The 13957-nt window shown below is 48.7% G+C and overlaps 1 protein-coding gene across 1 annotated transcript in view; it reads right to left on the bottom strand.

Moving 5' to 3' along the window:
- Nucleotides 1-13957, bottom strand: part of NOS1 (nitric oxide synthase 1) — a 112626-nt gene that overhangs the window by 30953 nt on the left and 67716 nt on the right. Inside the window, exons 9-15 of the mRNA XM_042962140.1 lie at nt 12931-13070; nt 10653-10827; nt 7110-7211; nt 4985-5179; nt 4463-4548; nt 1992-2136; nt 587-691 (exon numbers count right to left, since the gene is read on the bottom strand). Of these exons, the coding sequence (XP_042818074.1) occupies nt 587-691; nt 1992-2136; nt 4463-4548; nt 4985-5179; nt 7110-7211; nt 10653-10827; nt 12931-13070 (948 nt within the window). The remainder of the gene's footprint in view (nt 1-586; nt 692-1991; nt 2137-4462; nt 4549-4984; nt 5180-7109; nt 7212-10652; nt 10828-12930; nt 13071-13957) is intronic.

Here is a 13957-nt window from a genome sequence, read left to right on the forward strand (position 1 = left end):
CTCCTCAATACCCATCACCCACCCACCCCGCCCTCCCACCCCCCCATCAGCCCTCAGTTTATTCTCATTTTTTGAGTCTCTTATGGTTTGCCTCCCTCCCTGTCTAACTTTTTTTCCCCCTTCCCCTCCCCCATGGTCTTCTGTTAAGTTTCTCAGGATCCACATAAGAGTGAAAACATATGGTATCTGTCTTTCTCTGTATGACTTATTTCACTTAGCATAACACTCTCCAGTTCCATCCATGTTGCTACAAAAGGCCGTATTTCATTCTTCCTCATTGCCAAGTAGTATTGACTCTACTTCTCTCATCTGGAGCAGGGGATGCCAAGCTCTTAATGGGAGCATCCATTCCAAAAGAAGTAGCTCACTAAGGCAACAGCATTGTCACTAAAGATTGGTTCATCAGTGGGCACCAATAGGCTGAGGTCTTGGAATTGTCCCAAATCTTTGTGAACTTGGATCCAAATCCAAGTCGTGGGCTTTGAGGCTCTGGGAGGATTTGCTAACTGAACGGCAGGTGTAACTGAGGCCCCTCCTTCTTCCCCCTGATGGGGAACATGCTAGAACAGGTGAAAGCTCGTCTTACCTCCCCATTCTCTGGGGGGTCGCCATTGCCAAAAGTGCTGGTAACCACTAGGACCAGAGTTTCATGTTCCAGGTGTACAATGTCATATTCTTCCATGGACATCACCTAGGTGGGTGAGGGGGAAGGGATGGTGGGGAGAGAGGAAGTGAGGTGGTGACAAGGAGAAGAGGTAAGAGAGAACAAAAAGTGAAGGAGAAGAAGAGAGAGGAAAAAGATGAGTCATCTTGAGCCATCTCCTTTGGAAGAAGAACCAAAAGTTCTGGGTGTCACTATTTCAATGGGCTCAAGTGGGTAGCACGAAAAGCTTTTTGGTAGTGTGGGACCTTTCTAAAGTCACAGTGGCCTAAAGGACCACAAAGAACCTGGGGCAATGGTGGAAGGGGTTGGCTGCTAATAGAGACAGATCTTGATTGAGATCGTTGGGCTTATTATAACCAACTGATCTGGGAATCTTCTTGACCACTTTTAGGCTGGGAATGGCCCGGCTGGATCTGACCAGGTCTGCTCAGTCTCCTTGCTAATCCTCCCTCCAGCAGTATGGGGCCTGGGCCAAGTAAGTCCGAGATCCCTGCCTTAAGGAAGATTATTGCTCTCTATCTTAGCATCTCTTGGGCCACATTTCTCCAAGTAGGTTCTAGGGAAGCCCAGTCTTCCGAGAGGCTCCTTAAAAATAAGTGAGCCATGCACAAACATGTTTATATTCTATCCCCTTCTCATTGGGAGATTAGAATACAGCTGACCTAAAACAACATGGGTTTGAATTGTGTGTGTCCACTTATACGTTGATTTTTTCCGATAAATACAGTACTGTCAATGCATTTTCTCTTCCTTATGGTTTTTTAATAACATTTTCCTTTCTCTAGCTTACTTCATTGTAAGAATATGGTAATAATACATGTAACATACAAAACATGTCAATCAACTGTTCATGTTATCAGTAAGGCTTCTGGTCAACAATAGGCTATTGGTAGTTAAGTTTTTGAGAGTCAAAAGATGCATGTGGATTTTCAGTGCCCCTAACCCCGATGTTTTTCAAGGGTCAGCCATACAGACTTGCAAATTCAAGCCTCCAAGAAGTCATTCAGCAAAGAAACCCACTGAACTGTGTTTAATGCAGAGCTTCCCAAGCTGACCCCAGAATGGTTTTTTTTTTTTTCATAAACCCTCTAAGATTTTTCTCTGGGATGGGGTTTCATTTTGTGGACTCCTAGACTCCTAGAAGGTCATGGGAAGAGAGGACATCAAAGTCCCCTGAAATTTAGGTGGATGTGCATATGTGTGTTGATGGCTACCCCGGGATGTGCTGTCATCCATTCTCAAAGGTTTTTCTCTGTTGACTCCACTCTCTCCCCTTCCAACTACACATACCACGGGGGCCAGGGAGCTGGCGCTTCCCCCTACTCACCTTGGCATCAAAGGCATGTTTGAAGATCTCACACAAGGTTTTAGCATAGGCCTGCGACTTGCCCGTCTCTGTGGCATAAAGGATGGTCGCCTTGACCCTCTTGGCCATTGCCTGCCCCATAAGCTTGGCTGAGAACTTGACGGCTCTGGAGAGAAAAGAATGGAGAGGAAAATGGGAAATGTAGAAAAAAGGGAAGATGCTAGGCTGGGACTTTGGGGCCAGAACCATGATCCTCGAAATGTAATGAGAGAGAACTTACTCTCTTGATCTCTGATGGTTTTAGGGACACTAGAAGCCCAAGTTTAAAACCATGGTTGGTTTTGTTAGTTTGTTGCTTGGTTGTCCAAACCTAGTCTTGAGAACCTTGGTTTGCCAAGCATTGCCCCCGAAGACAATCATTCATTCATTCATTCATTTGTTCATTAATTAAACATTTGTTGAGTGCAGAACATCTGCTAGGTATAGTTATAGGAGCTAAAGAACATAAAAAAGTAGGTGTCACGGGGCTTACATTTGTGTGTGTGTGTGTGTGTGTGTGTGTGTGTGTGAAAGAGAGAGAGAGAGAGAGAGAGAGAGAGAGAGAGAATCACTAATAAATCACCAGGCATTGAATTAGAAGGAAATTTAGAGGTTTATAGATACACAAAGGAAGGACTAGTCTGGTTTAGTCAGGCTTGCATATTCAGAGTCTCGCACAGAGTCTGATATCTAATAGGCGCTAAATAAATATCAAAAGAAGGGATGATTTTTAAAGATGCTGCTACCACCGGAGCCCTGGGGAGTTGAAATATCAAGTCGAGGCTCTTTCTTGCTAAATGGAGAATTCAGAGCCAGTGTTCCTTTCTTCCCATCCACCAGGGCACCGGGGTGGCAGACAGGCAGTGGCTCGGGAATGGCTAGGCTCACCTTCTGAGCCAGCATCCCGGCTCTATTAGGAACCTCAGAGTAGACAAATCGCTAATTACCCCCACCTGGGGATTATTGATGGTAAATTCATCATTTTTTAGAATCAGGGAAACCACCCACATTGCAGGAGCATTCTGAGCCAAGGGGGAGAAACAGAAAAGAATAAAAGGTGCCTGGGGGATTCCCTTTGAATGACTGGAGCATAAAAAAGCATCTATAATTAACTCCCATTGTTTCTACCCCTCACTTAATAGTGCAATTAATGTTTTAGATTTCTTCCTCCCTTCTCCCAGAAACAGTTGAACCGAACTGAAGCCAAAGGCTGCTCTCCCTGACAATATCTGTGATTCTCTTGTTAGGAAAGAATGGCTGCTGATGTGTTCTCTTTTGGCTGGGAGATGGGGTTAGGTGGAAGGAGGGAGAGAGGAGGGAGAGAGGGAGACAGGTGCTCTGGGCCATAGGAATGGAGCCAGGACCTGGGTTTGAGTCCCTGTGGGATCCACAGCCCTCGCTTCTGGGGTCTGTGGCCTGCATGGCACCTGTTGTACATCTAGGGATTGTATCCAGAGAGTTCTGGACCCAAGAGGGCCGATGGAGGAGCAGCTCAGCGCATGCCTAGCTTCTGTGCCAGCAGTTTAACTCCAAACAGGGGTCTCTGCTGAAGGGGCCAGTGGAATTCGCTTTCTTTAGGAGAAGGCTGGCATCCCCATTCGATCATCTCGGTCAGCCCCACCTCACTTGTCAGAGGGTCCTTTGGCTGGCCACACATTCTTCAGGCCTATTACTCTTCAGTGGCCTTGGCCCATAAGACCCTTCCCTCTTCTCCTTTGCTCAGCTTAGTCTATTCATCTCATTCTTCAGCCCAATTGTCATCTTCTGAAGGAAGCCCTCTCTGACATCCCAAACTGGGTTCGGTCTATTTACGGCACCACGAAACCATTCCTCGATGGCGCACTGTATTTGTGTGATTCTTGGACAAGTGAATGGCTTTGAGCTTTGACAAGAACATCATTTAACTGGCTTATCAGGCATTGCTGGAGCCTAGCACAGTGCCTGGCACAGAAGAGGCACTCGGTATTCACTTGTTAGCCAAATGAATGAATGAATGACTGAAGGAGCGATGTTAGAGTTCAGCCCTGAGAGAGAGAGAGCCCTCCCGGGTTGGCTTGTACCAGCTCCTCCCTCCTCTGGGTTCAGTGACTTCCTGTTAGCAGCTTGAAATTGGCCATGGGGGGAGTATTTACACTCTGGAAATGGACAAATGTTACACATCTGTTGTTGTTGTTATTATTATTATTAGAACAGCTGGTTTATCAAAATGCCATTGCCTCCAAGACAAGAATTTAGGAAACAGAGGTGAGGAAAGTGAGATTGGGAAGGAAAAAAGGTTGGCGCAACATCCATATCTCAGGCCCTCAGGCACAGAAGGCATGAGGTGGCCAGAGAAAATGGAGAACTCACATCACACAAAAGGTCAGAGGCATAGGCATCTGCCCAGCCTCCTTCTCTGGGGCTCTCCGAGTTTGGAGGCACCTCCAGTCCCCACCTATTTCCAGGAGACTTACTCTGCCAGCTTCTTGAAGCCGATGGCTCGCCGCTTTGTGGGGGTTCCATTGGTGCCTTTCCAGACGTGGGTGTTCCAAGGCTCAGGCTAGGAAGAGAGGACGATGGTCACTGCAGTGAGCGAATCTGGCTCCTCTTGGGAGAGGCTCAGGACTCCCTGGGTACTTGTGGCTGCCCAGCTATGCCCAACCCTCAGCCCCTGAAGGGAGGAGATCTGCCGGCAGTGACCACAGCGGTCCTTGCCCCGAGTGGCCGGTCCAGTCTGCCTGTGTTGTCCTGCTAGACCTTCTCACTCAGCCCTTGGTCCCTCTGCAGCCCTCTCCTGGGGACCCCTGACTACTCCCTTTGTCTCCATTAGTGTTCTGGCTAGGGCCGCGCTGTCCAATATGGTAGCCGCTAGCCACGTGGACTATGGAGCACTTGAGCGTCCGCAGAGGAAGTCTGAGTTGAGACATGCTTGGAGCCAAACATGCATATACCAGGTATTGGAGACTTAGCACAAAAGAGGCCGGAAGGGGCGGGACCTGGTATTCGAAGGACGGGGTGAGTCGGTAGTTGAGCATCTCCTGGTGGAAGACAGGGGTGACACTGCCAGACATGGGGGGCACAATCCACACCCAGTCGGCGGGGCAGCCCCCCCGGCAGCGGTATTCATTCTCCATGTGCTTGATGAAGGACTCGGTGGCAGAGTGGTGGTCAACGATGGTCACTTTGTCACTCTGTGGGAGGAGAGGGGGCACAGTCAGGCGGGAGGGGAACTGGGGTATTTCCGGGACTCCCTTCTCCACGGGGAGCGCTTCCCAAAGGGTGGTCCTGGAGATGCTGCGAGGCCTTGTGAGCTGATTCTCTGCATCTCTCTCTCACTCACATCCAGGGAAGAGTCTCCTTTTGACGCTAATACACCTTTTAATACCTCTCTTGCCAATTTTCCTCTCTCCTTTCTCCCTCCCTCCCTTTTTTTTTTTTAAATAAGAGAGAGGAACCTCAGGCAGCATTTAGCTAGAATTTGACAACTCTGTGTTGCTTTCCTTCTGTTTATTTGCTGATTAATTTAATATTATAATTACCTTCTATTTATGGCAACCGATACTCTCCATTTATGGCAGTGATACAGAATCCTCTTAAAGTAAAGAATTTTAAGTATTAAGCATGGGTTTATTTATCCATTTATTTAGTTTTTGAGAGAGAGGGCGCAAGTGAGCAAGGGGGAAGACAGAGAGAGAGAGAGAATCTCAGAAGGGGCAGAGGAAGAGAGAGAGAGAGATGGAGGGATGAAGGGAGGGAGGGAGGGGAGGGGAAGAGAGAGAGAGAGAGGGGCGGGGGGGGGCTCACCTGAAGTGGGGCTCATGTTCACCCGATGTGGGACTCGAACTCACTAACTGTGAGATCATAACCTGAGCCGAAGTCAGATGCCTTAAAGACTGAGCCACCCAGGCGCCCCAAGGATGGGTTTATTAACACCACGAGGCAGAAATCGCAACAGAGCTGGGTGGACTGCAAATCTGGATAACCGGCCCCGGGGCCCCCTCTGGTGGGCCGGTCTGGATTCCCACCGTGTGTAAACAGTGCTTCCCCTCTCTGCCCACTTTCCGTCCTCAGCCACTCATCCTGCTCACATCCCTGCTGTCTCAAGCCCACTGAACCACACTCCATCCTCCTCAACGTCTCCCGAGGCCTCACTCGCCAATGGCCGAGAGAGAGGAGAGGGGGCTTGCTTCCGTCTCAGGCCATCTCAGCCTGTCTCTTCCCTGGGATATTCCTCAGCGTATCCATTCTCCCTGCTCCTGACCTGGGGGCCTGCAGTTCACATTCGTGTGCCCCGATGACGTGATGTGTTCATTCTCTGTGTGCCTTCCGTGCGTGTCTGGGAGGGTCTAGCTTCCCAGACTCAGCCCCCAGAGGATAGAGCTGAGCTCTGTTAACAGAGCGTGAGCTCTACTCTGCAGTCGACAGGTTTGCCCAGGAGAACGCCAGCTTACGCCCATCACCCTGGCATTATTATCAGCAGTGTCTTCCTTTTGCCCTCAAAAGGATCATGGTTTGGGGCACCCGGGCGGTCAGTCAACTAAGCGTCCAACTCTTGATTACGGCTCAGATCACGATCTCACGGTTCATGAGTTCGGGCCCTGCGTTGGGTTTCTCTCTCTCTCCCTCTCTCCCTCTCTGCCCCTCCCTTGCTTGCAATGCATGCTCTCTCTCTCTCTCTCAAAATAAATAAACTAAACTTAAACACGAGTATCATGGTTTAGATGATAAATTCTAAACTCATCCTACATAATATCATTTACCACAGCACCACGCGTTGAGAAGCCTGTGCGTGTCTGGTTAATGAGGATGAGTACTTGTGTCTGTTGTGTGATAGTCTGAACCCCGAAGAGGTGGGCAGGACACAAAGGAGGCAGCCTGCCAGCCCAATTGTCATCGATCATAAGCAACAGGTCACAGCTCCCCTCCCCCACCTATTACTGCTTCCTCCAATGGTCCCCACCCAAGATCCAAAATGGAGATTAGGTGTACGTGATGGGAAGTGGACCTCGTTGGTGCCACTCCCCCCCCCCCCCCCCCCCCCCGGGAGCCAGGTCTCACGACCGTCTGCTCCACACCTTGGAGGCGTTTTAGTTCCCCTCCGGGACGTGTGTGCTGTGCTACCTGGAAGCTGTAGAGAACAGCAATGTTGATTTCCACCAGTGCTTGGTCCTTCCACAGGGAGGACGTCTTCCTCATGTCCAAGTTCATGTTCTTGGCCACTTCCTGGAAGAGGAAGGAAACACAGACTCACAGGCTGGGGCACCCGTGGAGAGACAGGGCTGGCTAGTGGTCACTGATGAATTTCTTAACGAATTAGTCAACTCATTGCCGGACTGATGAACTCATTCAAAAGATTTTTTTTTTTTTAATGGAGAACCGACTGGTAGCAGGAAACTAGAGAGACGTGGACGGCCCTTTTATTTCTGAGTTTCCTTTCTTTCTTTTTTATGTATTTATTATTTTATTTCATTTGAACTTTTTTAATGTTTATTTTTGAGAGAGAGAGAGAGACAGACAGAATGTAAGTGGAGGAAGGGCAGAGAGAGAGGGGGAGACGCAGCATCCAAAGCAGGCTCCAGGCTCCGAGCTGGCAGCACAGAGCCCAACGTGGGACTCGAACTCATGAACCGCGAAATCGTGACCTGAGCCGAAGTAGGACGCTTGACTGAGCCACCCAGCCACCCCTCTGAGTTTACCTTCTAGTGGGGGAGACAGACATTTACTATTTAGGGAGAAAATAAGACAAGGATATGAGATGAAGAGGAATACGGGGGCCGGATTTAGCCAGGACAGTCAGGGAGGACCGACTGTGGAGGTGGCATACCAGATGGGACCAAAATAATGAGAAGCAAGACATCTTCAGATCTACGGAGGAAGGCTGTAGACAGAGAGGACAGTATGTGCAAAGACCCTGTGGTGGGATCAGGCTTCCACCATCTGAGATACAGAAAGAAGGCTGGTGTATTGAGGGGTGGGTAGTGAGCCAGGGGAGTTGGTGGGAGATAAAGGCAGGACTGGATCGTGCAGGATCTGGGATGAGCCCAGGAGTCAAGATTTTATTCCCAATATTGTAGCATGGAAAGAGTCTTCGGAGGGTTTTAAGCAGAAGAGTGGGTCTGAGAGTGACATCATCTGCCTTCTAGAAGGAAAAGCTTTCCACTGATCCTGCTCCACACTTGGGGTCCAGATCATGGGCGCTTTGACCTCAGGCGGACACCTGTCTGACTCCATCTAACAGATGAGGAAACTGAGGCTCAGAGAGGTCCAGAGAGCCAGCCGGAGCCCAGGCAGACGCATAACGTCCAAGGACCCGAGAGCTGCCGCCATAGCCGGCCGACTCCTTTGGCAAAACTATTGGAAAAAAAACAAAACAAAAACCTCCTGACATTTATGTTACGACTCAGGAGCTGATGTCAGGAGTGGGAAACACCCAAGAGCAAATTCATTAATTAGAGCCTTGCTGTTCCTTCCTCTGTCAATTCCAGTCACTTGTGGGAGCCCAGGTCTCATTACGGGGCTGGCACACGACAGTTTCTCAGGTCTGGGTAAACTGCTTCCCAGCCCTGCTCTCAACATTCGTACATAACAGCCGTCGGGCCTGGAGGGCTGGAGTGAGAGAGGATCTCATCTGAGTTACTCGGGAACAACTCTCTGCAATCAAAATGTAAGCAGGAATCATGAAAAGCAGATCTCATATTAATTCATTCTTTGAGGCCGAGGCGTTAGGTTCCTCTGTGGTCCTTTGATAGTGACACACACACACACACACACACACACAGAGAAAGAACGAAATTCGCTGCTTTACATAAATACATTAAAAACTCGAGTAATTTTGTGAGAGAGGAAAGCATGTGTAGCCATTATGCTGAGACTGTTACGTCTACAGCATTCTTTTGCTTAAAAGAATGGAAAGCATTTGCAGGAAAAAAAAAAGATTATGTGATTTTTAAAAATCCCCAAATGTGACTTGAGGCACATCTATGGAAATTGCCTGAAATGTCTCTTCCTTTCCTGCCAGAAGTTTGTACAGATCAGTGGCTGCCCTCTAGAATCTTCTGGGGAGCTCTGAAAAATGCTGGTATCGAGGCCCCATCCTTGAGCAACGATATCTGAATCCCGGTGAGTGGGAATCTGGCAATAATGAAGTTCCCTAGGTGACTCCGGTGTGTGGCAAGGCTAAAGACCCCGGGCTTCGATTTCCAAGCTAATACCTATGGAATTTTTAAAAAACGTTGAGACACAGTTGGCATACAACGTTGTGTGAGTTTAAGGGGTACAAATTTGAGGTGTTGGTTTGATACATTCATGTGTTGCAATATGATTACCACTGCGAGCTAACACCTCTGTCATGTCACATAATTATTATTTCTTTTTCTGTGGTGGGAACAATTAAGATCTAGTCTCTTAGCAACTTTGAAGTGTACAATTCAGTGGATTGTGGATTATAATTACCCTTCTGTGCCTTAGATTTCCAGAATTTACTTATCTTTACACTGCAAGATTGTACTCTTAAACACCTCCTCCCTAACTCCCCCTCCCCCCCCACCCCCCCAGCTCCCGGTGACCAGCGTTCAATTCTCTTTTTTGTGAGTCTGGCTTTTTTAGATTCCACATATGAGCGGTATGTATCATATAGTATTTGTCTCTGTCTGACTTAACCCACTTTAGCGTAATGTCTTCAAGGTCCATCCACATGAACGCCCGTGGATTTTAACCACATAAACCTAATTAATGCTTGATTCCGAGTTCTTTAAAAAAACGTTTTAACGTGTATTCATTTTTGAGAGACACAGCGTGAGTGGGGGAGGGGCAGACAGAGGGAGACACAGAATCCGAAACAGGCTCCAGGCTTTGAGCCCGACACAGGGTTCGAATTCACGAACCATGAGATCATGACCTGAGCCGAAGTCAGATGCTCAACCGACCGAGCCACCCAGGCGCCCCTTGATTCTGAGTTCTAATCTTGCCTGATTTACTGTGTGACATAGGCCCAGTGCTTAACCTTTCTGTTTCCCAGTGCCTCCTTTCGAAACAAGACCCACCACAGCAGACAGTTGTTAGGGACAATGGCTGCTGGCAAGACCACAGCTGTCCCGATGCATTCTCCAGATCTGAGCTCCGGACTCCACCCCAGCAGCCTTCAGCAGATGAGGATGATTCAGCCAGGAGGGGATCTGATGCGGATGCTGGGCAACCACTGCCAACCCCCTTCCCTTGTGTTTCAGAAAAGAGGCAAGAAATGTCCCAGGTTCGTGGGTCGTTTTCAAACCCTTCTAACAAGAGGCCGTGTAGCCGGGTGGTTATGAACTTGGACCTTAAAGCCCGACGGGGTTCATTTCCCAGCTCTGCCACCGTGTGACTTTGAGCTTGTCACTTTAACCCTCCCAAAGGCCTCAGCGTCCTCATCTGCGAAATGGGGGTTATCACACCTGGAGGTTGTGCTGAGATTAACTGAGCACACACATACAAGGTGCCTGGAACAGTGTCTGCCCACAGGACATGCGCTGTTCACGCTGTGGATGCCCTGGAATTGCCAGGGGCTCCACCGAGGTTGCGGAAGTTTCCAAGTTTCCAAGCCCCAAAGCTCAGCTGTGGGGAAGGACTGTGGGGCCCACGCCCTCTGCCCTCTGCTGGCCCATCGCGATGGCGGGGGAGGGACCTCACCTCCAGGATGTTGTATCGAGAGTTGTCACAATAGTCGCGGACGCCAATCTCTGTGCCCATGTACCAGCCGCTGAAGGGACAGGCGGTGAACTCCAGGCCACCAATCTCCAGCAGCATGTTGGACACAGCGGGGAGGCCATACCACTTCAGGCCCAGATCCTTGAACCACTCAAACCTGTGGAGAGCGACACAGCCCCGCTCACCATGGGGCGGGAGTCTCTCAGGCAGACATGTGGGCGGGACAGCCTTGGTCTGGGGATGCGGAAATGCCAGCAACCTCCCGGGACTTGCTGTGTCAGAACCGGACTCCTGGGCTCTGCTTTAGACCTGTGGGATCACAGGCTCCACGGCTGGGTCTGATAATATGCATTTTAAACATATTTCCCAGGTGATTTGGGTGAACATCCAGGCCTGGGAACCAGTGCGCCAGGCTGCTGTTTCTCTCCCGAACCCACCCTGAAAGTTAATCCAGGAGAAAAGGGAGTCTTGCCGAATTCCTTCCTACCTCAGGGCCTTTGCATGGCAGTCCCTTCTTCCTGGGATCTTCTCTCTTCCTTCTGTGTCTGTCCAGCCCTTACCCAAACTTAAATTGTCAGCTAAAATGTTGCTTCCTCTTGGAAGCCCTTCTCTGATGTCCAGTTTAGGTTGGGTCGGGCAACTTTGTCCCTCTGGGCATCATAAAATTTCTTTTGCAGCACTTTATTGGAATTAAGTGGTTATTTGGGTAACAGGACGTGCAAATTCTTCTCCTTGAGATCAAAAGTGTCATGGAGGCAGAAATGAAGTCAGCTACAATGGCCGGCCCAGAGCAGGAATAATAAACCGTGTTGAATGAGCGAATGAGTAAGTGAATGCATTAATGAATGTAGGCCAGGCTTCACCAGGGAGACTGGGTGAGTTCCCAGATATTGGGCAGATATTGTCATGAGCCTCAGGGCACTTGGTTCCTCTTCAGGGCTGGGGCTAGGGTGAAATAAATAAGGCACTAGCCCTGGATGCAAAATTTAAGGGTGCACCAACAAAACGAGGAATTGAGTCTAATGCTACTTTTTATTCACATTATATTCTAAATTAACGCTTTTCAAAAAATCAAAATTAATGGAAAAAAAAATCCATCATGAGGGATGCCTGGGTGGCTCAGTTGGATGGGCGTCTGAGTTCGGCTCAGGTCATGATCTCATGGCTCGTGAGTTCGAGCCCCGCGTCAGGCTCTGTGCTGACGGCTCGGAGCCTGGAGCCTGCTTCGGATTCTGTGCCTCCCTCTCTCTCTGCCCCTCCCCTGCTCACACACTGTCTTTCTCTCCCTCAAAAATAAATAAACGTTAAAAAAAAAATCCATAGCGAACAAAATATCCCAAATTTAAATAAAGACGGGTCTCACCTTGCACATGCATAACTTACCTTGCTTGCTTCACCTGAATCTCAGCCCTGAACTGGATCCTGTCTTTATTTGAAATTTTCAGATAAAAAAATTTAAATTTGGATCCAATTTTTGATATAGAAATTCATTTTGATAAGTATATTACATTAAAATAATATTTATCTTGATTATTGAGCTTTGGGGCACCTCTCCCTTACCCTGCCCCTCGATTTTGCCTCCAAGGATAGTGTCTCACTAAGGATCTCCTTCACTCTCAAAGCGTGTTTTGTTTTTAATTTTTTTTTAACATTTATTCATTTTTGAGAGACAGAAACAGAGCATGAGTGGGGGAGGGGCAGAGAGAGAGGGAGACACAGAATCCAAAGCGGGCTCTGGGCTCCGAGCTGTCAGCACAGAGCCCGACGCGGGGCTCGAACCCACGAACCGTGAGATCATGACCTGAGCCGATGTCAGACGCTTAACCGACTGAGCCACCCAGGGGCCCCTCAAAGTGTGAGTTTTGCTGGTGCGGCTGGCGCAGCCCTTGTAGTTCCTTCCTGGCTCCAAATTCCTTTTGGACTTGACCCACATCAGGTCACACAGTTCTAGTGCTCACAACAAGACAAGAGGTGTTTCTGCTTTTCTACCCATACGGCTGGAAAAAGGGCAAGTTCTGGTTGCTTGCTTAGGAGCAGGGGGAGGAGCGAGATTCTGATTCAGAAGAGATGGTGCCCCCTGGCTGGTCCAGGAGGATTTGCTCATTCCTGGGGAGGCCCGCTCTGCCCAGGCCCAGGAAGGAACCAGGGCCCCCTTTCAGCCTCTGTCTGGGCTGGAGGGAGAGTCAGGGGGTTAGGGGGCCAGGGGGAGGCACTGGGTGAATCCTCCCACCCTCACCCACCCCATGCCAGTCCCTCTTACCTGGGGTGCCTGATGGGCACTTCCAACACCAGCTCTGGGGGGATCTGGAAGAGCTCGGGATCGTTGCCGTTGGCCTGGAGCAGGAGTGGCAGGATATCGAAGCGGCCTCTTGGGGGCTTCCAGCCCTGCTGCACACAGATCTGCAACCAGAAGCGGCCAGGTCACACCACGGCCACCGCCGACCTGTCCCCAGACCCTCCAGGTGCTATGGCAATGGGGGGAGGGGCAGAGATCCCAACGCAAGCCTGCCGACGGCACCTTTCTCTGGAGGCTCTGGGCCACGCCATCTCCTCTATAAAGTTCTGACAACACACGTCTGTGTGACGTCTCCCGGTCCACAGGACAGAAGGCAAATCTGTCCTCCTGCACTGTGCTTTGTTATGTTTTCTGAGTTTTTCTTGTGGCCCCGGGGACTCCCGGAGGATAAGAGCTGAATCTGATTGTTGTGTCTGTAACGCCCTCGAGCACAGGGTCTGGCATGTCCTAGGAAATCGCTCTGGAACTGTTTGCATTGAGCACCCTGAGAGATAAAGAAAACCTATCATATTTGAGGAGGGCGGAATGATCAGAATTTGCGCATAAATGCATCTGTTAGAGCAGCTGTCCAATCAAAACATAAAGCAAGCCACATAGGTAATTAACACATTCTTCTAGTAGCCACATTAGAAAAAGTAAACAAAAGTCCAAACAAAAATCAGGTGAAATAATTTAAATAGTATATTCATCTTAATAATATTTCAACAGTTTCAAAGTTGCAACACTATTTGATTATTAGTTAATAATCATCATAATTATAATCTTTATTAGATTAATAATATCAACTTATTAGTATTGAATTAAAGTATTGCTATCCATATATGAATATATTTGACATTAAAGTTAAATATGAAATATATTCATCCAACAAATGTGTCAAATATACACTGTGTAACATACAATTAAGTGTATTAATCATCATTAATTTGTTAATGATAAATGATTAAATATGTTATTAATATTACCATAATAAAGATATTTAACATTAACA

This window comes from Panthera tigris, chromosome D3 (genome assembly GCF_018350195.1).
Source record: "Panthera tigris isolate Pti1 chromosome D3, P.tigris_Pti1_mat1.1, whole genome shotgun sequence".
In the NCBI taxonomy this organism is placed as follows: Eukaryota; Metazoa; Chordata; class Mammalia; order Carnivora; family Felidae; genus Panthera; species Panthera tigris.